This window comes from Colossoma macropomum, unplaced genomic scaffold (assembly GCF_904425465.1).
Source record: "Colossoma macropomum unplaced genomic scaffold, Colossoma_macropomum, whole genome shotgun sequence".
NCBI lineage: Eukaryota > Metazoa > Chordata > Actinopteri > Characiformes > Serrasalmidae > Colossoma > Colossoma macropomum.
Window position 1 is genome coordinate 17276828 of NW_023494790.1, and position 22483 is coordinate 17299310.

At 38.7% G+C, this 22483-nt stretch overlaps 2 protein-coding genes across 6 annotated transcripts in view; one reads left to right on the plus strand and one right to left on the minus strand.

Moving 5' to 3' along the window:
• Positions 1-9508: 9508 nt before the first annotated feature.
• On the plus strand, positions 9509-13188 carry nme2a (NME/NM23 nucleoside diphosphate kinase 2a). The gene is made up of 5 exons (XM_036571699.1): positions 9509-9589; positions 11101-11233; positions 12330-12431; positions 12663-12775; positions 13022-13188. The coding sequence occupies exons 2-5, from the start codon at positions 11105-11107 to the stop codon at positions 13131-13133; spliced, it is 456 nt and encodes a 151-aa protein (XP_036427592.1). The 5' UTR covers positions 9509-9589; positions 11101-11104; the 3' UTR covers positions 13134-13188.
• Positions 13189-13584: 396 nt separating this feature from the next.
• si:ch211-119c20.2 (caskin-2) overlaps positions 13585-22483 on the minus strand; it is a 57522-nt gene continuing 48623 nt past the window's right edge. For 3 of the 5 annotated variants that reach the window (XM_036572379.1, XM_036572375.1, XM_036572377.1), the window contains 7 exons: positions 20590-20690; positions 20295-20405; positions 19227-19328; positions 18954-19092; positions 16505-18163; positions 16114-16369; positions 13585-15205 (listed from right to left, as the gene is read on the minus strand). In XM_036572379.1, the coding sequence (XP_036428272.1) occupies positions 15109-15205; positions 16114-16369; positions 16505-18163; positions 18954-19092; positions 19227-19328; positions 20295-20405; positions 20590-20690 (2465 nt within the window). In that variant the 3' untranslated portion in view covers positions 13585-15108. The remainder of the gene's footprint in view (positions 15206-16113; positions 16370-16504; positions 18164-18953; positions 19093-19226; positions 19329-20294; positions 20406-20589; positions 20691-22483) is intronic. The other 2 variants (XM_036572378.1, XM_036572376.1) reach the window with 2 other exon arrangements.

A 22483-nucleotide genomic window follows, 5' to 3' on the forward strand; every position in this document is an offset into this window, starting at 1 on the left:
GACACAGCAGTGCTGCTGGGGTTTTTAAACACTGTGCCCACTCACTGTCCACTTTATTAGATGCACCTGCGTTGTTGGTCCACCCTGTAGATGTAAAGTCAGAGACGACAGCTCATTTCTTGCTGTACAGTCTGAGCTAATCATCCTCTAGTCCTTCATCAGTGGTCACAGAACGCTGCCCACAGGACGCTGTTGGCTGAATATTTTTGGTTGGTGGACTATTCTCAGTCCAGCAGTGACACTGAGGTGTTTAAAAACTCCAGCAGCTCTGCTGTGTCTGATCCACTCAGACCAGCACAACACATATTAGCACACCACGTCAGTGTTACTGCAGTGCTGAGAATGATGCACCACCCAAAGAATACCTGCTCTGTGAGGGTCCATAAGGGTCCTGACCACTGAAGAACAGGATAAAAGGGGGCTAACAAAGTATGCAGAGAAACAGATGGACTACAGTCTGTAATTGTAGAACTACAAAGTGCACCTATATAGTAAGTGGAGCTGATCAAATGGACAATGAGTGTAGAAACAAGGGGCTGGTCATAATTTTATGCCTGATCGGTGTACAATAACAAAAATAAATAAACTGAATCCTGTAACTTTGATTTTTTATATAATTTGATAATAGCAGGTGCCCTTTATACAGCATGAGTATTCCTTGATGAATGTACAAATATAACAAATAGTCCAAAATGACTTAAAATGAAAGAGTACTGTGCAAAAGAGACCACCTTTATTTATTTCCAGTCAAAATGGCCATTAAATACAAATGACTTATTTTCAGGAGATATTTCTGAGGAGATTATATGTAAGATAATCCACAGATGTTTCTGTCCATTCCTCCACAGTAAGAAGACAACTCAAGGCTATGGGTCAGAAAGAATGTGCAGCTATCAAAAAGCTGTTACTGAGAAAAGGAAGTAGATAAAAAGAAGAATATTTTCAAACCAAGCAAAGAAGCTGAGGTGTTCTAAGAACAACGGACTGTCCACTCCAGAGTGCAGACCTCAGTATCACTGAATGCGTTTGGGAATACTTAAATCGTGAGAAGCAGCAAATGTAACCAACGTCTAAGGCTGAACTTTAGAGGTGAGAATGCAGATTTCTTTGAAAGTTGTAAAGCAAGTCTCCCAAAAAGAACGGATGCTGTAGTGAAGGTAAATGGTGGACACACTAAATACTGAAAAAAAAAAATTTTGTTGTTGAGGGTTGGATGTAATATTCTGTTAAATATACAGTTTTTCTCCCCCATGTCAGCTTTTTTTGCTGACAATGGTAACATGCTTAATGGCCATTTTTACTGAAAATTAAATAAATGAAGGGTGGTCTCTGACAGTTGCAGAGTACTGTATGAGAAAAGTTTAAGAATGTTTTTTCTTCTCCTGTTGAGTTGATGATATTTAATGTATGCAAATATACAGTGAAGTGTAATATAATTAATAAAATTAATAAACAATATATAAAAATAGAATAAAGTATAAACAATAAAAAGTCACATATGATTTGGCAACAATAATTCCACATCCTTTTGTTAGTGAGCCATTTAACCTCTCACATGACACGTAAATCGGACACTGTACTGCTGTTATGCCTGATTCGGCTCTATTATTTTCAATTTCGCTCTCTCTCTCTCTCTTTCAGGACTGAGGACAATAAATAGTCAAAAATATTAGCTTCATTGATAACTGTCTGATCATGACAGCTGAAGCATTGCATCACAAAGTTATATCGTAAAGATTTTTGCTGCTTTGTGGCTTTTGACAGGTTAGAATCCTTCACTGTCCCCAGGTGACACCTTACTGTCAAAAGGACTAACCTGGTTTCCTCCTGTCAGCTCAGGTATCAGTTAGACTGCAGTGATAGAAATGTAGCTGTACATTTGACAATCTCAGTAACAGTTCGTTTATTGATTGAATTACTGAGTTTTTCATTGTTATTATACTTTTTAACTGTATTGTATTAAAGTATCAATATCATGCTAATACAAATTTTAATTAGTGTAAGCATTGTTATCTACTTGTGAGTTGCACTTAACCACCAAACTCTCCATCAGATCACATCATATGAGGTCACACGCAAACAGAACATAGGAAAGTACAAACACATCCACATTTTATGATCTAAGTAAAATGTGCTGCTAAGATGATGGAAATAAAAATATAAGTGCGACTACGAAGGAGTCCTGTTTTTATATTTACATATAAATTGTTTCTCTCAATTTATATGTAAATAGCACTAAATTACTGGCCATATGCTGTTCCTCATTTACAGTTCTACAGAAATCATCCATCCAAGAGAGCTTCAGAGTGAGAATCCATCATCAGTGGGATTGCTCTCAGCTGAAGTGTTACATCTGAGGTTGGAGCCACTATCCATCTGTCCTAACCATGCTGCTTGGGTATTGCCCCCCAGTGGTGGAGAACTGGAACCGATGATAAGTGAAAGAAAGATGGCATAACATAATTAGAACTATGAAGAGCAACAAATGTGAACAATAAAGAAATGTCTAATATTTTAAATTCTAGTAATATAATAATAATGATAATAATAATAATAATAATAATTTTATTTATATAGCACGTTTCATGCCAGTGGCAGCTCAAAGTGCTTTACCGACAGGTGATAAAACATAGTTATAGAAAAGATCATTAGTACTTAATTAGAATCAGAAGAAAATGAAGAAGATTAAATTACAAGATAAACACCACGAGACATTCAGTTTTAGTTAAATGCTAATTTAAAGAGATACGTTTTTAGGTGCTTCTGAAAAGTGAGCACTGAGCTTGACTGTCTAATAAAAGGTGGAATTGAGTTCCACAGTTTAGAAGCATAATAACTGAAAGAGGCCTCTCCATGTTTTCTGTATTTTACAGAGGGTATCTGTAGAAGGCCACTATCTGCAGATCTTAGATTACGTGCTGGAACATAAACAGACAGACACTCTGTGATGTAAGCAGGTGCTAGGTTGTTTTGAGCTTTAAAGACTAGTAGCAGAACCTTGAAATCTATCCTGAATGATACAGGCAGCCAGTGCAGTTCTTTCAAAACAGGAGTGATGTGATCTCTCTTTTTTGTTTTTGTTAGGATGCGCGCTGCTGCATTTTGTACAAGTTGTAAGGGATGTGTAGTTTTCTTAGGAAGTCCAGCAAGAAGAGCATTACGGTAGTCAAGTCTGCTTGTAACAAATGCATGAACAAGTTTCTCTGCGTCGCTCTGAGATAGAAAAGGCCGAACTTTAGCGATATTTCTTAAATGACAAAAAGCTACTTTAGTGACTGTGTTTACATGTGGGGTAAAACAGAGCTCAGAGTCTAAGATCACACACAGGTTTCGTACTTCAGGTTTGGTAGATGAAGCTAAAGAACGAAGTTTCTCAAAAATCATTTTTCTCTGAGTTTCTGTACCAACAATCAGTAATTCAGTTTTTTCATGATTTAACTGTAGAAAATTTTGCGACATCCACTGAGAAATATCTGACACACAGCTGGTTATTCTGTCTACAGAGTCTTGATCTTCAGAAGGAATAGTAATGTATAACTGGGTGTCATCAGCATTGCTATGAAAATTTATACTATGTTTCCTAATAACATCACCTAGAGGTAGCATGTACAAAGAGAAAAGCAAAGGCCCTAAGACTGAACCTTGGGGGACTCCACAAGAAACAGCAAATCATTTTGATGAATGATTTCCAAGTGAAACCATGAACTGCCTATTACTTAAATATGATTTAAACCATTCTAAAACTGCCTGAGAGGCCGACCCAGTATTCAAGACGCTGGAGTAAAATCTTGTGGTCAACGTTATCAAAGGCTGCATTATGATCTAATAAAACCAAAATAGAAGGATTTTGTTCATCAGCGCTGAGCCTGAGGTCATTCATAACACGAATCAATGCTGTCTCTGTACTATGGTTAGAACGAAAACCTGACTGAAACTTCTCATATAAATTGTTTGATATTAGATACGTATTTAGTTGTTTGAAAGCAACTTTTTCTAAGACTTTACTTAGAAAAGGTAGGTTTGAAATTGGTCTAAAATTATTTAGTATGGAAGGATCCATGCTACTCTTTTTTAGCAGAGGCTTCACCAGGGCAGTTTTGAAAGCATCTGGAAAAACACCTGTTGACAGAGAACAATTTACAATAGTTAAAACATCATTGTGAACACAATCAAAAACCATCTTAAGGAATGAAGTAGGAACAGGGTCAAGTTCACATGTGGATGAACTTAGTTTGTTTAAAATAGTTGTGAGCTCCTCATAGTTGATAACAGAGAAAGATGTCATTACTGATGTAGGTGACCTATCAGCAACATTATAGGAGCTTGTTTGTGTCTGCTGAGCTACACCCTGTTGTATCAGGTCTATTTTATTTTGTACTTTACATAGATCACCCTTTTTTAGAGATAGCCTACTGTCCAGCAGCAACTGTTCATAAGTGTATTGCACAAAATGTGTGCTTTACAAAAGTGCTTGATTTTCTGTGATTTAGATTTTTAACACCTAAAAACCTGAAGAACTGTGTGGGACATTGATATTAACAAAGTTAGGCAGAAATTATCCATATTATGCACTTTTACAAACACATTCAGTTCAACTAATCATTTTAGTAAAAGCCGAAAGAACTTGATGTAATATTAGAGACCAGCATTAAAAATACTAGAGTTGAAGTACTAAAAACTCACTGTAAAGTAGGAAAACTGAAAGTATAATATTAAATGCATAATCAGCAAATACTGTATGTAATATGTCTTCACATTTGAGAGTGAACTCACTTTTAATTGTACATTTAAATAAAAAAAATGTTAAAAAGTTCTGGCGTAGTCTCAAATTTAAGGAATATGTTTGTTTTTTATGTATTTCTACGCAACACGTTTCTCTGGAATGTCTTGTATCAAAACACCTTTTATTTCTTACTTTTCTGTATGTCACACTGTAAGACATTATGTGGCACAGAAGGACTTCAACAAAATTAGCCAGAAATACTTTTTTTTTTTTGCATTTTTATTGTGTTGCAATTTATACTACAGTCACAATAGGTAGCAGTATAACCATAATGTTACTTAAACAAGAATTTTAATTAATAAAATTTCTGCCCAATTCTCAAACTGCCTACCTGAATCTAAAACATACCACATCATACTAGCAAGTTATAGCAAGTTTGGGCACCCCTGGACAAATTACATGTTATGTTGATTTCTGAGGTGAAAAGATTTAGTTTAGATTTTTTTTTTGTTAATGCACCGTAAATATAAAAGAACTGAATAATGAAAAATAAAACAATAAAATAGTCATTGTGGCATGTTCAAAGGTTTATAAGCCTTCCTAGGTGTAAAGTGTCTGAGCTTAATTTACTTGTTAGTCTATAAATGACGCATTATGACTGGTTTTGCTGCTCAGAGTTGTCATTGGGAATTGAGCAACTGACTCACATTCTGTAAATTAAGCTAATTGATGCCTACAAAGCAGAAGAAGGATGTCAATAAGATGTCAAAGCACTTCCAGCTTGTAATTTTCACTGTCTGAAACATAATTAAGTAATGGCAGTAAAGGAGACCTGGAAGTCAAGGTAAGATCTACTAAGGTAAGATAAACTAAGAAAACTCTCACATTGAATTGTTCATATGCTGGTCGGAAAGGCAAAGCAAAACCCCCATATGACAGTAAAGGACCTGCAGTAAGTGCCTGCTCAAACACAATGGAGGAGTCATCAGAAGGAAACCTTACCTGTGACCTAATCACAAGAGTTAACATCTGAAGTATGCAAAACAACATCTAGATAAGCCTGAGACATTCTGGAAGCAAGTGCTGTGGACTGATGAAGTAAAAATGAATTCTTTGGCCACAATCAATAATTCAAACACTGTATGAATAGAGGGAAGAATGGATTCCACTAAATTCTGGAAGCAAATGGGAAACAATCAATCACGAAACTGAAGCTGAAAAGACGCTGGATTCTACAACAGGACAATTAAAACATACCTCAAAGTCCATCATAAACTACTTCCAGAAACACAGGCTGAAGCTTTCGGAATGGCCCTCACAGTCCCCTGACTTGACCATCATTAAAAATCTGTGGGTCGATCAACATGTGCATGTAATATGACCAAAAAAGAGCGTGTGGAAATTCTTAAAACAAGACTAGAAAGCTAGCTACAAAAAGTAGCTGGCTACAAAAAAGGTATTTTCAAGCTGTTATTCTTTCTTAAAATCACAGTAGTTTAAATATTAGGATTATTTCCAAACACAGTCACACCAGTGGACAATGATCATGCTTCACACAAAATATCAAGGAACTGTCTTGTTCAACCATTAAAATCAACCATTAAGCATTTCATAATGTTTTTTTTTTTTTATTATGAATCATATTCATGTTTCTCATTACAAATGTAAAAAAGCAACCATGAATCAAATCAACTACCCTGCTATAGGCGACCCTATGATAATACTAAATATTATCATAATTCAGAATTAGAATTAGAGTTAGAAATCCACAGGCAAAGCTTGCAGGAACCTTGACATTAACAGCTTGAACTAAATATTTAATTTTTCTTATTTGAAAGAAATGATTGTGGGTAGAATTACACTTACAATCACCTGCTATCACATATTACCTAACATTAGAACAGTTTACAGAGCACAACTCGGCAGCTACCACAACTAATCCTCACTTTAAGCCCTGGTAAAAATAGAGCTAGGAATACTGAACATCTACAGTAGAGTTAGGGAGATTGGGAAAGGATTATCCACCCGTTTAGTTAGCTGAGAGCATGTGCCAGAGGGAAGGAAGACTCGGAATTGTTTGAGCACATTTGGCCATGTTTAGCTCTAGCATCAGTTTCTCTTTGGTCTTGGGTGTTATGGTGCAGGGAGGGCCAGAGGACATGAGGGTGGGATGTGTGTGTGTTTGTGTGTGTAGGTAATTTAAGTTTTCCAGCATTGGCAGTGTCATGTGCTGACTAAGGTAATGAGACTCAAGCTGCAACCTACCTAATTATTACAGTAAATCACAAGCACACAAGCTTTTATCCCAGGGCAAACTTTAAAGCTCAACCCAAAGCCAGAATTTCTTTGCTTAGTTCAAATAAAACAGTTAGTCAGTCCATACCTGAGCCCATACAGTCCATATATGAATAGGAAGCTGCAAAAATGGCCCATTTTGAATTAATTATTTTTGAGATGTCACAAAACCTATATATCACCTGTTCAGCCAAGTTAACATTATACGGCATGTTTCAGCCTGAACTGCTTTTTTAATGAGCCACAATACAGGGCAGCCAATCAGAACAGAGCTCATTTAAATAAGGTACAGTAACAAAAAGTGGCTTGTATAATTCTAAGATTTAAAAAGAGAATGTAAAACAGTAATTAAATTAAATTACAGCTGTTTTAGGTGCATGAAACCACACAAATGTAAAATGTGAACCTTATGGGAAAAAGCAGAAAAGAAAAATAAAGGATATGGGCCCTTTCACTGCACTGGGTATTTTAGGTACAAACCACAAAGACCTCAGCTGTCCATCAAGGAATGGAAAGCAGCAGAAACATATTCACCACAAATCTACTGCACTTCAAACTTCAAACCCATCAAATCTCTCTAAATATTACAAATGATCACTATATTTATTAAAAAATGTAACAGAATGTTAACTAAAAGCAAAAACTTGCTGTGGAATGTAGAAATAGACAATCAATTTAGGCCTGCCAAACAGCATGAAGCTCGGAATAAATGCATAATAAATCAAAAACGTTATGCACTGTCAAGTAGAAATCACAGTGAAGCATGAACTGAAAATGATATGCTGAATAAAAGCAAAGCACCTTTAATGAGAACTATTGACTGTATCTCTAAGCAGATGACCAAACCTTGCTTTATAACCATTAAGTAATCCCTGGACATTTCATGACGCTGTTCTCTAAATGCCGGCAATGCACGGTAAAATCAAAGTACTTATCTGACTATGTTTAATGCAAGATTAGTTTCAATTCGACATGATGCTGTGGGTCCGCTTAACAGATCAAATTGGATTCAGTTTGATGATCTTAATGGGGCTCTTGCGGCGATGACTCCACTGTGCAGGGACCTGTGCTGTTTTGCTTTGCATTGCAGAAATGAAAGATGTCAAAAGGGTGGACAAAAGTACAAAAATAAATTGGAAAGGCATGTCTGGACCCAATCTTTTAGGAGGCTTGGTAAAGCCAGCCTTAGAAGTTTTAGATATGGTAATCATATTGAGTTTGAAGGTACAGTTTCACTGTAGAAATGGAAATAAATATGGAAAGATCCCAGAGAAGCCACTCAACCATGTCTTGACATTTTATGGTAAAAGGGAAGCATGAAGTCATTCACACACAAAATTTACCATACACTCTCAAAAATAAAGGTATGAAACTGTCACTGGGGTGGTCCCCTTAAGGGTACATCTCAGTACCTTTAGTCAGGGAACATAGCCATTAAAGTTATATTTTCTAAGTTGTATTAACTCCACGCACCCCGTCTCATCTCCAGGCTTTTTATTTCATTGTTCTGTTTTATAACATTAGGTTATGAAAAGGTACAAATACGTACTTTTCCACTGGGAAAAGCTTATTTAAGGTACACAATTGGACCCCTGAGGGAACATTCACATTGTTAGTCCCTTGATGAACGAAAAACGTACCTGCACAGAACCTTCATTTCTGACAGTGCTGCACTATAACCTGTGCTGTAGGCCACAGCCTACACAGCACCTAATTCATTCAATTAAATAACTGTATTAAAGAAAAAGCATTTTACTCATCAAACCACAGCTATCACCTTCCTTTCAGCTCTTTAATTTGGGTACTACTAGCTTTAAGCAGCTAGAAATGTTTACATTTACATTTACACTAACCTGAAACCACACCTGAAACTAATTACAATCAAGCCCAAGGTTCAACAAGACAGCCGTGTGACTAACAGAGGCTAAGCTAAAGAGTTTAAACTCAGAGCCTACCTTTACCAGCAGAGAGACAAATCAGTCAGAAGACACAAGTACAAGTTTACTGACACAGCTCACCTCATTATGTCATTCCATCAAAATGGTTCTGAGGTAAACTGAGCTTAGTTTTTGTCTTGACGAATACTGTCTGTGTACACTGTATACTGCCTTATTAGACCTTTGACCCTTGACCCCTGAACCTTCCCCAGCTTTCAGTTAAGTCCTTTAAGAAGCAGTAAGGGAAAAAAAGAGGAAGAAGAAGAAAAAAAAATGTATCCATGACCATTTTACTTTTATACAATGCGACATCATAAATGTGGAGGGGAAAGTAAAACAAGTAATGTTACTATTGTTGCTAAATGTGTCTGCGGGCACAAACACTGCTTTTTTTTTTTGCTTATTTATGTATGTATGTATGTATGTATGTATTTAATCAATCTTATTTCATTTTAACAGAATATTTTGAGCCAAATGGTCCGTTGCTCACAAACGTTCCCTTCAAGCCGACAATCAGACACTAAATGATGTGACTGCAGCTCGTCCCGCCCACTGTAAGCCTGCTGCCTCCTGTAGCTGCTCGGGGATTTAACTGACCACTTGAATTCTGGTCAACCAACGGTCGTCGTTTAAGGTAAGAAACAAATTCTGTTGAGTGAATTTACAGCGCTTCATTCGCCTTGTGTTACAAACGCCATGTGATGCCCACTTTGGACTGTGTGACATCTTTGTTTTTTCCGTGCGTGTTCAGTTTAGTTCACTGTAGGATTACACGCTCGCTTCAGTGTATTTTTTATCCGCTAGCCTGCGCCGTGTCGTATGAGGGTTGATTATCTGGGACTAAGAGTCTTATAACGACACCTAAAAACTCGGTGAAGAGTCCGGCTCCGGAAGTGTGATATAAATAGACACAAAGTGAGAGAGTGAGTGTGATTAAATGAGGCCACATCACACTGGGAGTCATGGCAATTAGACCTGTCAGGTGCCAAAGATCCGCTCAGGAGTTATGCAGTGTGCCAAGGGCAGCTCCTGTTGAAGTCTACGGGACAAGTGTAATAACCCCCACCTGTATTCCGACAAGCCCCGCCCTCCTAGGCTAGGATTGGCTAGAAGTTCATAATGCATGAGCTGACCTGAAACCGTACAATTACATTAAAGAAAAAATGTTAAAGTAGAAGTAAATAATAACCAAAAAACAACCTGATGAAAGTGTCAAGGTCAAAAAACAGTATTTCATGTCTGAGTTCCATACAGAACTGCAGAGGAACTTCTCAGTACATCCAGCATCTATGAACATAGAAAGTTTGATGGCCTCAGTTCTTCTCTTTTGGGGATCAGTTTGGTCTGAAAGGCTTAAAGGTAAAAGGTGTGAACAACAGCAAAGCAGCCTGAGTACTGACCCAGCTGAAAGAAGTAAAATTAAACCCAAAAACAGATTGAGAAACTTAATGTGAATGGCAGTGTGGAACTGATCACAAATATGAGTCTAAGAATTATAATTTGAAAAGAAAATGCAACTTGTCACCACCCATCAGTGCAGGCAAACCTTACAAGCCAATCCTAATGTAGGAGGGAGGAGCTTGTCAGAACATGGGTGGGGAAAATAACAATGCCAGTGACAGGGCAAAGGGGAGCTGAGCATCCATGCATCTTGGCGCATGAGGGCTAATGGGATATGGGCTCAGGGGCTCCGGCACCCAGTCAGCCCAGCCAAACTCCACAGCAATGCACCACCTCTACTGCTCTGTAAGTCTTGATCTCAGCAACAACCAGAACTAGAGCCATACTCGGTTTCATAGTTGATTTCTACTCTGCTGAGTGTTTTCAAATGATATCATTTCCTTGGACCTCATTTCATTCTCTTCTTTAGACTGCTATGGTTTTGTTTCAAGCTTTTGCATTTTATTTTAGACCAGAAGCATCTAAACTAGAGAAGAATAGTACCTAACCAACTTCAGTTCCTGTGCAGGCAGATGCTGGAAGAACTAAAAGGTTTTACTCACTAAATTGTTTTTTCGTGGCTACTTGAATCATAATTTTATTGCAGTTTCCCTTTAATTGAGGATGGTTTTAGGCTTCTTTGCCCACATCTGCCAGTCACTCTGTCAATGCATTTGGAATGAGTGTGACCTCACTGTGTTTTAGTCCAATGGCTGGCAAGCAGGAGCGCACCTTCATTGCTGTCAAACCTGATGGAGTGCAGAGAGGACTTGTTGGAGAAATCATCAAGCGTTTTGAACAGAAAGGATTCAAGCTGGTGGGCATGAAGTTACTCCATGTAAGTTAAATGAGTTAGATTTATTATTTATGTATTGATTTTATTTCATGTTATAACCTTGACCTAGCTTGTTACAGGCCTTTGTTCATGTTTTGCACATTTTCAGCACAAATAATGTCCCAACATTTCTGAATACTAGGACTGCACTGTGCTCTTTTCTTTTTTTTTTGTTAATGGTTAGTTAGCAATGGCATTGGATAAATAGTTTATGCAAATCTGCAAAAGTGAAGGAAGTGTTTGACCTTCTGCAGTGTACAGAGAGGTTGTTACCTTAATTCTAAGCCTATTCTTAGCTGTTGTACTTATTAAGGTGACTGCTACCGAGACTTGATCCCTCCTTTCCTGTGTTACGTTGCTCATCTACACTTAGCACTGCACTACAATTAGCACTATTTGTTAACCTACATTTCATAACTGCCATATCTTCAGAACTCAATGGATTTCTTTCCTAATCTCAGTTTAAGCCTAACCCTACACTAGTTGAAGACTAGGACATTGGTCCAATGTAGCATATAGTTGCTGTCTAAAAAAAAAAACTTCCCCCCAAAATGGCAGCTTCCCAGGAAAGGGCAAAAACATGCTTTTAATATAAGTTAATGTTAAGAGATTTTATCCCAAACAATAATGGAGCATTTCTATTGGTCCGTTTATCATGAAACGTCTACACAATGTAAGGGACAGCTGCTGCGCTCAAGTGATGTAAAAGAACTGGAGGAACCAGTATTGTGAATGGTTTAGTCTATCATTAGTGCTTTGACGATGTTTCTAATACATCAAGAGCCTTAAATCAGATATCAGTGATCCACTGTATGTTGCCAAATGTTGATATTGAATAGAGTAGAATGGTAGTAGAAGGGAGAATTTGATTAACTAGGAGTACAGTGACCATGCAGTATGGTCACCTTTGCTAAAATATTATGCTATATTGTGAGACTGCTGCCACATTTACTGGTAGTGGAGCACTTCCAAAACATTCTGTTGGATTGCTGCAAATACAGTTCATGGATATATGTACAATATACAATAAGGTTCTGTGGACAATTTATTTGTCTTTTATTCATCTCACAGTGTGACTGTATGTGTGTGTGCGATGCAGGCCAGTGAGGACCTTCTCAAGCAGCACTATAGTGACCTGAAGGACATGCCGTTCTTCCCTGGCCTTGTCAGTTACATGTCCTCTGGCCCTGTGGTTGCCATGGTGAGTGAGATAATCTATTTATACTTCTTACTGTCTCTGAGGAGCCACATTCACTTTGAAGTACAGTTTAAATCACATTTGATGGCCATGAAGCAGCCGAGTGTCAATAGTAATAATTCTATTTCAGTTCAGTTCTTTTGCCCAAATACACATACATGAGAACATTATAACAACATGTTATATATATATATATTATTATTTTTATTATATATCTTTGTGTTACCCTGTCAGGTTTGGGAGGGATATAATGTAATAAAAATGGGAAGAGTAATGCTGGGTGAGACTAACCCTGCTGATTCTAAGCCTGGGACAATTCGAGGTGACTTCTGCATCCAAGTTGTCAGGTAAGATCCAATTGTGTCGTTTACCTTAAGGCTAGTTTTCAATCTGTAGCTAGAAACTAGTGCTTGAAGGCTTAGAAAGTTTGAGCTCTAAAAACAATAAAACTCACATCAGCTTTATGCTCAATGTGAAGTTAATCTGTGTACAAAGGTGTGAATATGGGGAAGTCACAAGCTGGTTTGAGCTAAGTGACACCCACATTATTCTTGCTGTGCAGTTTTGCTAAGACACTTCTGTCTCTGTTTCAGGAACATCATCCATGGGAGTGATTCTTTAGACTGTGCCAACACTGAGATCAACCTGTGGTTTAAGCCAGAAGAGCTCTGTGACTACACTAAATGTCATGACAGCTGGATCTAAAGGATTTTTTCCCTCGCTTTCTTTTCCTTACCTCTTTTCTTGATCTTCAGTTTTTTGTGTTTGTGGAATTGTTTCCCCTTTCTGATCAAATTGGGGACTGTTCATTTTCTCTGCATTATTTGTGAGATGGTTTTCATAAAAAAGCTTTTTACAGAATATTTTGCATACTGGGAAAGTAGCACAATAGACCATTGTACTGTAAATGAAATGTAAAGTTTTCATCTGCAAATAAATGCCATTACAGAACACATAAAACAGTTTCTTTATTATTAAATAGCATTTTAGATACTTCTCTCTTAAAATAGCAGTCACTTTATTATTAACGGGCCCACATTGATATACAGTTCTGTCTGTCTTAGTACTGACATAGCAATACCATGCAAACAGCACTACAGTATTTAGAAAGAGTAGTATACAGTAGTATACACTGAACTTATGCTGAACTGGATGACTTTATAAAGTTAATTAAAAATATGAATATCATAAGCTGTTTCATATAAAATCTATAGTTATTGGTTGATACATTTATAAAAAAAATAACATGCAAGTTTAGGAAGCTCTATTCCTCTTGCAACCACAAGTCTATATATCTGTTTCATTTGGATTGTGTAAACAAACAAACAAACAATCAAATGTTTTCAAAACATGTATACTGTACATGCAGGGTCCACAATAACATAAAATAAAACGCAGACTAAAGTATAGTGCATACACTTCATGAAAAGTGCAAAACAATGAGTCAAGCTAAAAGCACAAGCAGATTTTCATTTCCAGTAAATTCCAACATTTGGATATCTAGCATGGGCTTTCTATGTGCTTTTTTGCCCATGTTTATTTAAATATGTTGAAATTCAAGAGTAATGCACGCATTATTTCCCTTTTGGTAAATCTGGTTAAAATCATTTTGTTGTTTCTGATTTTTTTTTGCATGTTCAGTAAGGAGTACTAGCACTTTGCAACTGGAAATTCCCCATGTACTAACATTAAAAATCAAGGATACAAAAAGAAACACACATGCAATGAAAATTTTCTCTTATAATCATTATAAAACTATGAGTGTTCATTATTAACACCACTAACAACTCTACTATCAGAAAACTATAGTGCTTTTATAGTACAATTTTAGGCCATAAGAATGTGCTGTTTGTTCTGATAACTTGCTCAATGTTATTTAAGTATAGTTCATTGGATAGACAAGTGCTCCTGTTTGCAAATAGTGGACCCTTAAATAATGGTCCTTTATAATCTTGCAATAAGTGTCTGAAAAACTTGGTCCACAGAGTTTGTGTGCTATTAGTAATCTTCACATATCTGCAAGTATGGCTGAATCGATTATATTTTACCTGGCTGGTTGGTTTTAACATGTATTCTCTTATAAGCAGACATGGTCTTCTTTATGCACACGTAACTAGCATGTGTATGGACAGTATTACAAGTGAAGTGACGTGTACTGTAAGGTCTGAATGAAGGAGAGGTCAGACGCTAGCTTCGCTTTCACGTCCCATGCCTAGAGGGGCATGGTCTATGTGCAACAGGAAATGAAAGTGTTTCTTCTCAAAGAGCTCTGACATGGTAAGTTCAAAAAAGTAAATGCTATAAAGCACTGGCAGGAACAGAAAGGACACACTTCTGTCCTAGTGAGCCAACAGAGCTGATAAGCTAGACCCTGGTGGGAGCTTCACGTCTCACTGCATCATCTCTCCACTGATGCCCCTCCAGGAGCAAGCCCACAGGTTTTTATTCCACCCAGGGGCCAGACTGCAGTCTATAACTGCATGGCTCCTTGAATTTGGTGATTTAGTGCCCATCTGGAACTAAAGCCATCACTCAGAAGCAATAAGTGAAGAGTAAATCTGAGAGAGCCACATAGGCTGAGGAGTTTTTCACAGAGATCCCACACTCCTAAAGGGCACCCAAAATCCTCTCTGTATAGCTGAAGATGGTTCATGAAGAGTAGAGGAGCGGCAGAATGGGGTCAGTCCAACATGGCATCCAGCTGGTCAGCAAGATCATCAAACATATTCCCGATGTCATCCAGAATGTTGCCTGCTGACTTCACTGTGTAAATGCCACTGCGACAAGACAGAAGAGAGCACGAACAAGGTCAATGTAATCGTCCATATGTCCCATATGCATTTGTGTGAATGCCTGTAGAGGATACAGTATTGTGCAAAATTCAGAGACCACCTTTAATCTATTTGGTTTCCCATTAAAATGGCCATTAAGTACATTTTTCAGGAGATATGTCTGAGGAGATCAGATATAAGATAATCCACTTACATAAGGCAGGGGAAAGCCAAAGGAAATTAAGTGAAAAATCAAGAGTTTGTGAAGACTTCCAGAAATTATTAACAGATACAAAGAAAACTGAAAGAAAATCTCCTGAAAAAAATGGAAGCTGTTATGAATGCATAAGGTGGATAGACTAAATACTGAAAAAAAATTCTATATTATATTGAGTTTCTGAAATAATTGTTTCTGCTTTTTTCCAGATGCTAAAAACGAATAACTTGTACTTAATGGCTGCTTTTATTGTAAATAAATAAATAAAAAATGGTCTCTGGTCATTGTAAAGGGTCACTTTGACTTTTGTTTGAGTAAAGGTATATGAGAGTAACTCTACACTAAAACAGCTAGCAGGAGAGAGTGGATATTGTTGAACATGTGCTTGCATTGAAAAGACATGAGGGCAGTTTGTTTTAAAACAGGAAGAGCTTGTCACTATTATACCATCTGTCTCTTCCCATGGGTCCACGATATTTATACATCATTCTTTCCTTTAATATCACCATCTGTACCACAATCTAATCTTATCCATCTAAACCAGCCTATAACAGTGCACATAAAGTCTGATTTACCTCCCTTCTCTTATGAATGAAATGAATGCTACTAATAACGAAGGATTATATATTGTCAGAAGCGCTGTTATAGAGAGGAGCTAGATCACTGTTGCCATTTTATGGGTTTTTGTGGGTGTTACCTGTCCGTCTGATCTTCTTGAGCTAACTTTTTCTCCACAACCTTCAGTGCCGCCTCCAGAGAAGTACTGGTCTGTTCTAGCCGTTTGTGAACCAGATCATCTGGGCCCTGTCCTCGTGCTTGGGGCTGCACTCTGCTCCTCTGGTCAAGAGGTCCACGGATAGGAGGACAGACTGCCACGGAGCCAGACGGAGAGGAAAGAGTAAAGGCAGGGTTCTGCCCTATTCTGACAGACATCCCAGGGGGAGATCCATCTACTAATAACAGACAACAATCATATAACATCCTTTAAAACTACACACAATAACTGTACTTCAAAAATACATAGGTCACTGGCTCATTAAATTCATAGAGAGAGACAGTTAAGGGCACTGGTGCAGAAACTGCATTACCTAAAGGGGCTGCAGCAGAATGACGGGTAGGTTTACAGGGGGTGGGAGGCTTCTGAGGAGAAACTGGTTTAGGGCAGACATTCTGTTTGAGGAGATTTCTTGGTGGTCCTCCATTCTGAAGACAGGGTGAGATTTTCTCAGCCCCTGGGACACTCTGTGTGTTCTGACTGGCAGTGAGCAGTTCCTTCTCTCTCGGTTTATGCCTCCTCTTCACCGTGTCCGACTCTGTCAGGTTGAACTCAGGCAACTCTAAGGAGGATTTGGGTGGCTGTGTGGGTTTCTGGGATTCAAAATTGACTTCAGTGTCCGTCTTAACCAGTGCTATTTTTGGTCTCTGCTTTATGGTCACTTTTCCTTCCTCGGCAAATGGAATGCTCTCACACAGAGTCCCTTGAGGGGACACAGAAACTGCATGTTCTTGTTTTGCCTGAAGCTTCTTCTCCTGCTCTATAGATTTTACTCCACAAAGCTCTTGGTCAGGCTCATTTGAAGAGGGCTCACTGGTGGTCCTTCTTCTGCTGCCTGTAGCCATAGTTGGGGTGGTGTTTGAGACTGGTTTGAAAGTGGGGCTGCTGTGGGTTTTAGTGGGGCTTCCTCCACTGCCCTCTAGCCTGGCTGCAATGCTGCGTACACTTCCGGCACTCTCTGTATCCACCCCGCTGCTATTTACCGTGCTTGGGGCAGAACTCATGCGCTTTGGTGGGGGAGGAGGTGGCCCCTTCCTCCTGGCACGTATGGCAAAGGAATGACTCCGGCCCACATGGCGCTCGCTGGCGGCAGCAGGTGGGTGGCTGCGACCGGGCTTGCGTGTGAGCGTGGCATAAGATGCCAGGTTGGCTGATGGTGCTGGCACCTCTTCTTCCTCAGCCTCACCGTCAGAGAGGGCATAACGCGACAGACTCTGGGAACGCTTCTTTGGGCGGTAGATTTCTCTACCGGGCTGCGCAGGTCGGGTGGGGGTAGTGCGGGTCTGGTCTGAGCTGATGTTCTGGGGTTGAAGGTAGCTGAAGCCCCTTGTGATAGGGGAACCATGGGGAGCAATGGGTTGAGGCAGTGCTGTGGAAACTCCAGGCCTGGGTTTGGACTGGACAGCAGGGTAAATAAAGCGGGACGCCTTACTTGGAGTTATAGGTGGCGTCCGTGTTGATGTAGGGCTGGCAGGTGGAGGATGATGCTGCTGCTGTAAAGGCAGTGCTGGTAGCATTTTTGTAGGTAGTACCTGGCATTCAGAAATGGCATAGCGATCCTTGCAGGGGCTGCTACCTGGGCTCAGGTTCTCATCCGAGCGGCTATGAGGGGTGACAGATGCCAGGGGGCGCTCCTGAGACCGGCCAGAGCCCCATGAGCGTGTGCTTTCTTGGCTGACAGACACAGCTGTCTCACTCACTGCAGCACTAAGGTCCACCTGGCAGCCTCCATAGCCACTCTGGGTCATGGCGCTCTGGAGTTCAGCACTCAGCTCGCTGTCCTGGAAGGTGAGCATCTTGGGTGACAGAGGAGAGGAAGGGCCATCGGTGCTGTCGGGTGGCTCAATCGCCACAAGCTCCAGAGTGGGAGGGGCTCTCCTTTGTAGCACCCCCTGCCCCTCGACCTGGTTCTTTCGTGCCTTCTCCACGTCACACAGCTTCTTCACTGCAAGCATCATCTTTTTCTGGTGCCCTGTAGGACATCCAAGCCACATGACTCAACATGAGTACACACTGAACATAAAGCTGATTCACTTATTTTAAGGTTCTGAAGTCAAATTTTAAGTTTTTTAGTTATTTCATGTGTTAAAAAACTACAGAGCCCTAATTATATACTACCAAGATTGGTTTGGCTCATAAAAAATTAAATTTATGTCAAAACACAGAAAGCCTCCAATTGTATATCCTCATCTGGCTCAATGGCACAAAAGTAGAACTGAATTATGTGCAAAACTTAGGCTATATAATAAGTAATATAATATAATATGTAATTATATTTTGCTATTTCAAGTGTCCATGAAACTGAATTGGTTTCCATGAAGGCAAAGGAGAGACCCCCAGAGAGGACCAAGGAGGGTACTAATGATATATCTTTATGCACTATGTCAAGTTGTTAAGCAATCTCAAATAAACTCTGACACTGTATGACAATCTCAAATAATTTCTGACACTGTATGACATACTGATATCTATCAAAATAGACAAAAGTAACAAAAAATCCCTACTGCTGGTTTTGGCTATGCAAAATCCTCATTTTTATAGAACGCATTATATCATACAATGTTTGAAACTATATTACCAAGATTATTAACGCATGGTTTGAGGCAAATGTGTGATGATTTAGGCCTGCATTTTGCACAAAGCTAATTAGTGGGATATAAACTTTTAATAGGTGTTTGCTATATTAACAGTATGAAGATAATATTTAATGCAGTAGAAACATAAGGAAACCCAGAGGTTTACAGATGTAAACCCATCTGTACCCAGCTTGTTGATGCCGATTTCCTGCAGATCTTCCCATGTGATGTCTCGCACAATGCTAACAGAGTCATAGCCATTCTCTGCCAGCCTCTTCTGGTACTGAGAAAGCCCAATAGTTCCAAGCCATTCACCAATGTCAGACTGAAAAAGGCCATCAGGAACGAGAGTACTGTATTATTATTATTCAGGCACAAACTCTTCACCTGTTTTAAAATTGTATAATACATGCATTTAAAATCTGTTAGTGATGAAGACAACATTCTTAAATCCCTTACCGGAATGTAATCTGGTAGCCACTCTGGGATGTGCAAGTGGCTGATCTCCATGGAGATTTTCTTGCGATGGCCTGGTTTTGTTATACCAATGGCTGTGAGATCCTGACATTAGAATACGAACATTGAGATGAATGCTAATATTTTCTGAGTTCTAAATGGGCTTTACTTAAAGCTGAACCAGTTAATTCTTGGTGGAATTTTCCAAACAGTTATAAACAGATAGATAGACAGATGCACTTTATTGATCCTAAGGGGAAATTTTGGTGCAACAGTTGCTAAAGAAAATGGAACACTGCAAAAAAAAAGTGTTGGCCAATGAAAACATCTGAATATTTTTTTCATTTTCAGATAGTTTAGATAGATTATACGATTAGTCAACTAAGTTCCAGATGTTTTCACTTTGTCTGTCATTATATCTACTAAAATTGTCAAATTCTACTGCAGATAAATTTGCTTGTTTCGTGACATGACAGTCAGTTTTACACTAAAAAATGATTTAAAAAAAGGACAAAATAAATTAAACATCTTATACTATTCTTACAACAATCAAAGTAAAAAATATTACAGTTTGTTTTGATAAAATTAATTTTTCCTCTGAAGTCAGTTTTTAAGGTCTGTGTGCTTTTATGTACCAAAAATGGACATACTTCACATAACTCACTTTTACATTATCTTTTTCCAACCTCTCTTTGTCCCTTAGAATTAAACAGCTTGTTTTTTAAAAAAAAGCAGTCCAGGCTGAAACATTTCTTATAACTTCAACATGAATGGGCAGAGCTAAACTGCTGTAGGCTGAACAGAAATATATATGTAAATCTGCTGGTTCTCATGCCATGACAGAAACAACAAATTCATAACAGGCTGTTTTTGCAGCTTATTTTACATATGTGGACTGTGCAGACTGGTTACAATGTTAACATATTAGATCAAACTCCTAAAATCATAAAAAGCACAGGAAATTTATTTTTTCTTGATCTGGGACCTGTTTTTACCTATTACACATGTACACTACAGTATGTGATAAAGAACCATAAATGATCAGGGTACTGTATAGTAGGGGTGACTTACCTCTGGAGTCATTCTGCTAATGGTTGGCACATCGTAGCCAGCTGTGAGGAAATTTGCTGTGTACTGCTCCAGCTGAAACTCACTCAGCCACTGGTAAATGGCCTCTGCATCCTGAGATGCAAAAACATGTATTACTACTATAGCTAGAGAAGACTTACAAGCTTTGCGCACCTAACACAGTTTGTAGAAAGAGATACGTAGTAAAAGTGATTAATCAAAATATGCATAATGAATTATCTGTATTAATTTACAATAAAAGAACATTATGAAAACATTTAATTTGTAATGCACACACCCTGCCCTCCAGTAGCTGCTCTGGACGGATGTGAACATGTGGACTAAAACCATGCTCTCCAGCCCTGGAGCTGCTCAGAGCCTGCCTGCGAACTGGAGCTCCTGGAGGAATCACACGCACACACAAAAAATTGCACACAGAGACACAGAAGACAGTACTTCTTTGTCAGTGAAAGGTTGCTTATACTCCACAGAGGCAGTCTTACCTCTAGTAAACAGTAAAAAAGGCCTGTAGCATCATGTGTACATGTGCTGTTATTGTATTTCCAGCTTTATGTGGCAGTGAGCAGAATCACCGTGTTTCAGCAGCCTAGAGAGCTGTAGAGCTCTAGCTGTAGAACTGTAGATACTATTTTTCACTTCAGCCTGAACTGGTCATCATGGAACAGCACAGCTGGTGACAGTGAGCAAAGAGCAATATGACCCTGCAGCAAATTATCTGAGTTACAGTATATGTGTGTGTGTCTGTGTGTATAAATGATTTCACCACAAAAAGCCTGCACCAAGTACTTGACACAGTCGGTGCTTGACATAACAGCAGGAGTGTGTCTAAATGGTTTTTGCAATAAACTCATATTTATGCATGAAGCTGCACGCTTGCTTTACAACGGCAACAACATATAAAATGTCACAAAACTATTAAACTGATTACTGAAACCCTAACTTGAGATTAACTCTATAAGAGTTATGATCTTATCTCCTACAACCTTCTCACTGGTAGAATATTAATGGCCCTGAACACAACCGGTCATGCTAACAGTTTTTTTTTTTTTTACCCCAGAGCTGTGGCCCTCATTCACTGCAGTCTTGCCTTTAGACTGAACCTTGCAAACCCATCCTCTATACTGTGGCCCATAACTGTAATATTTAGCAACACTCTACTTAAATAGATCCAGAATGAATTACTGAATAAATGAGCAAATCACTCTGTAATATGTAGTAAATACAACAGGATTATATATCCAGAACCTGAACATACATACATCAGTGTTTCCCACACATAGGCTGTACTTAGGTGGCCTCCCATAATGTACTGACAGCCACCTAAGTATGGTTGGTCCCATTTTCACAATTTCTAACTGTCATTTTAACAACTTCTGAAAATGTATGTATAAACAAGGGCACACTTTGCATAACATGAGACAACACAACATAGCATAACATGAAGCAATATCAGCTGCTTGTTTTTTAGCATTTCTGTGATTCAATACTGCATTCTCAGTACAAAACACACGCGCATTTTCTAAACCGCTTATCCTTCTGGGTCGTGGGGGTCTCTTTTTGTTTTTTTTTTTGCTTTTTTCATTTTATAACTATTTTCTATATTTTCTTAGTAGTAATTTCTTCTTAGTACATTTAATCCCTCTATTCATTATGTCATATTTTCTCTTAATGTTTGCAGTTTCAGGTAGTCTTGGGATGTTTATTATATATATGTGTGCACTCAGCAATTCAAACTTCTCATATGTGGAATGTGGTTACTTAGCAAAGTAAAACTGATTTTAATTCAAGCTACACCGTATATCCAAAAGTATCCAAATGCCCCTTCTAATTAATGTATTCAGCTACTTTAAGGTGAACCCACTGTTGACATGAGTGTTCAATTGCACATCCACAGCTTGTATACTCTCCATAGAAGAACACTGACAATAGAATGGGATGCAGCTGCACATGAGCCAAAGGTCACCACACCCAATGCCAAGTGTTGGCTAAAGGGGTATAAAGCCCCCCCCAAGCAATGAGCTATGGAACTGTCTGTTCACTTAGTGATGGAACTCCATCCAACACCTTAAAGATGAGTTGGATTGGCATTTTTATCCAGAACTGATCATCCAACATCAGTACCTGACCTCAATAATGCACCTGTGGCTGAACGCAATCAAATCCTCACAGTA

Bases quoted from the DNA above. Each gene is read 5' to 3' on its own strand.
- nme2a (XM_036571699.1), top strand. From the start codon at position 11,105: ATGGCTGGCAAGCAGGAGCGCACCTTCATTGCTGTCAAACCTGATGGA. The intron at 11,234-12,329 runs GTAAGTTAAATG...TGTGCGATGCAG, and splicing joins TGGGCATGAAGTTACTCCAT to GCCAGTGAGGACCTTCTCAA. The intron at 12,432-12,662 runs GTGAGTGAGATA...TTACCCTGTCAG, and splicing joins CTGGCCCTGTGGTTGCCATG to GTTTGGGAGGGATATAATGT.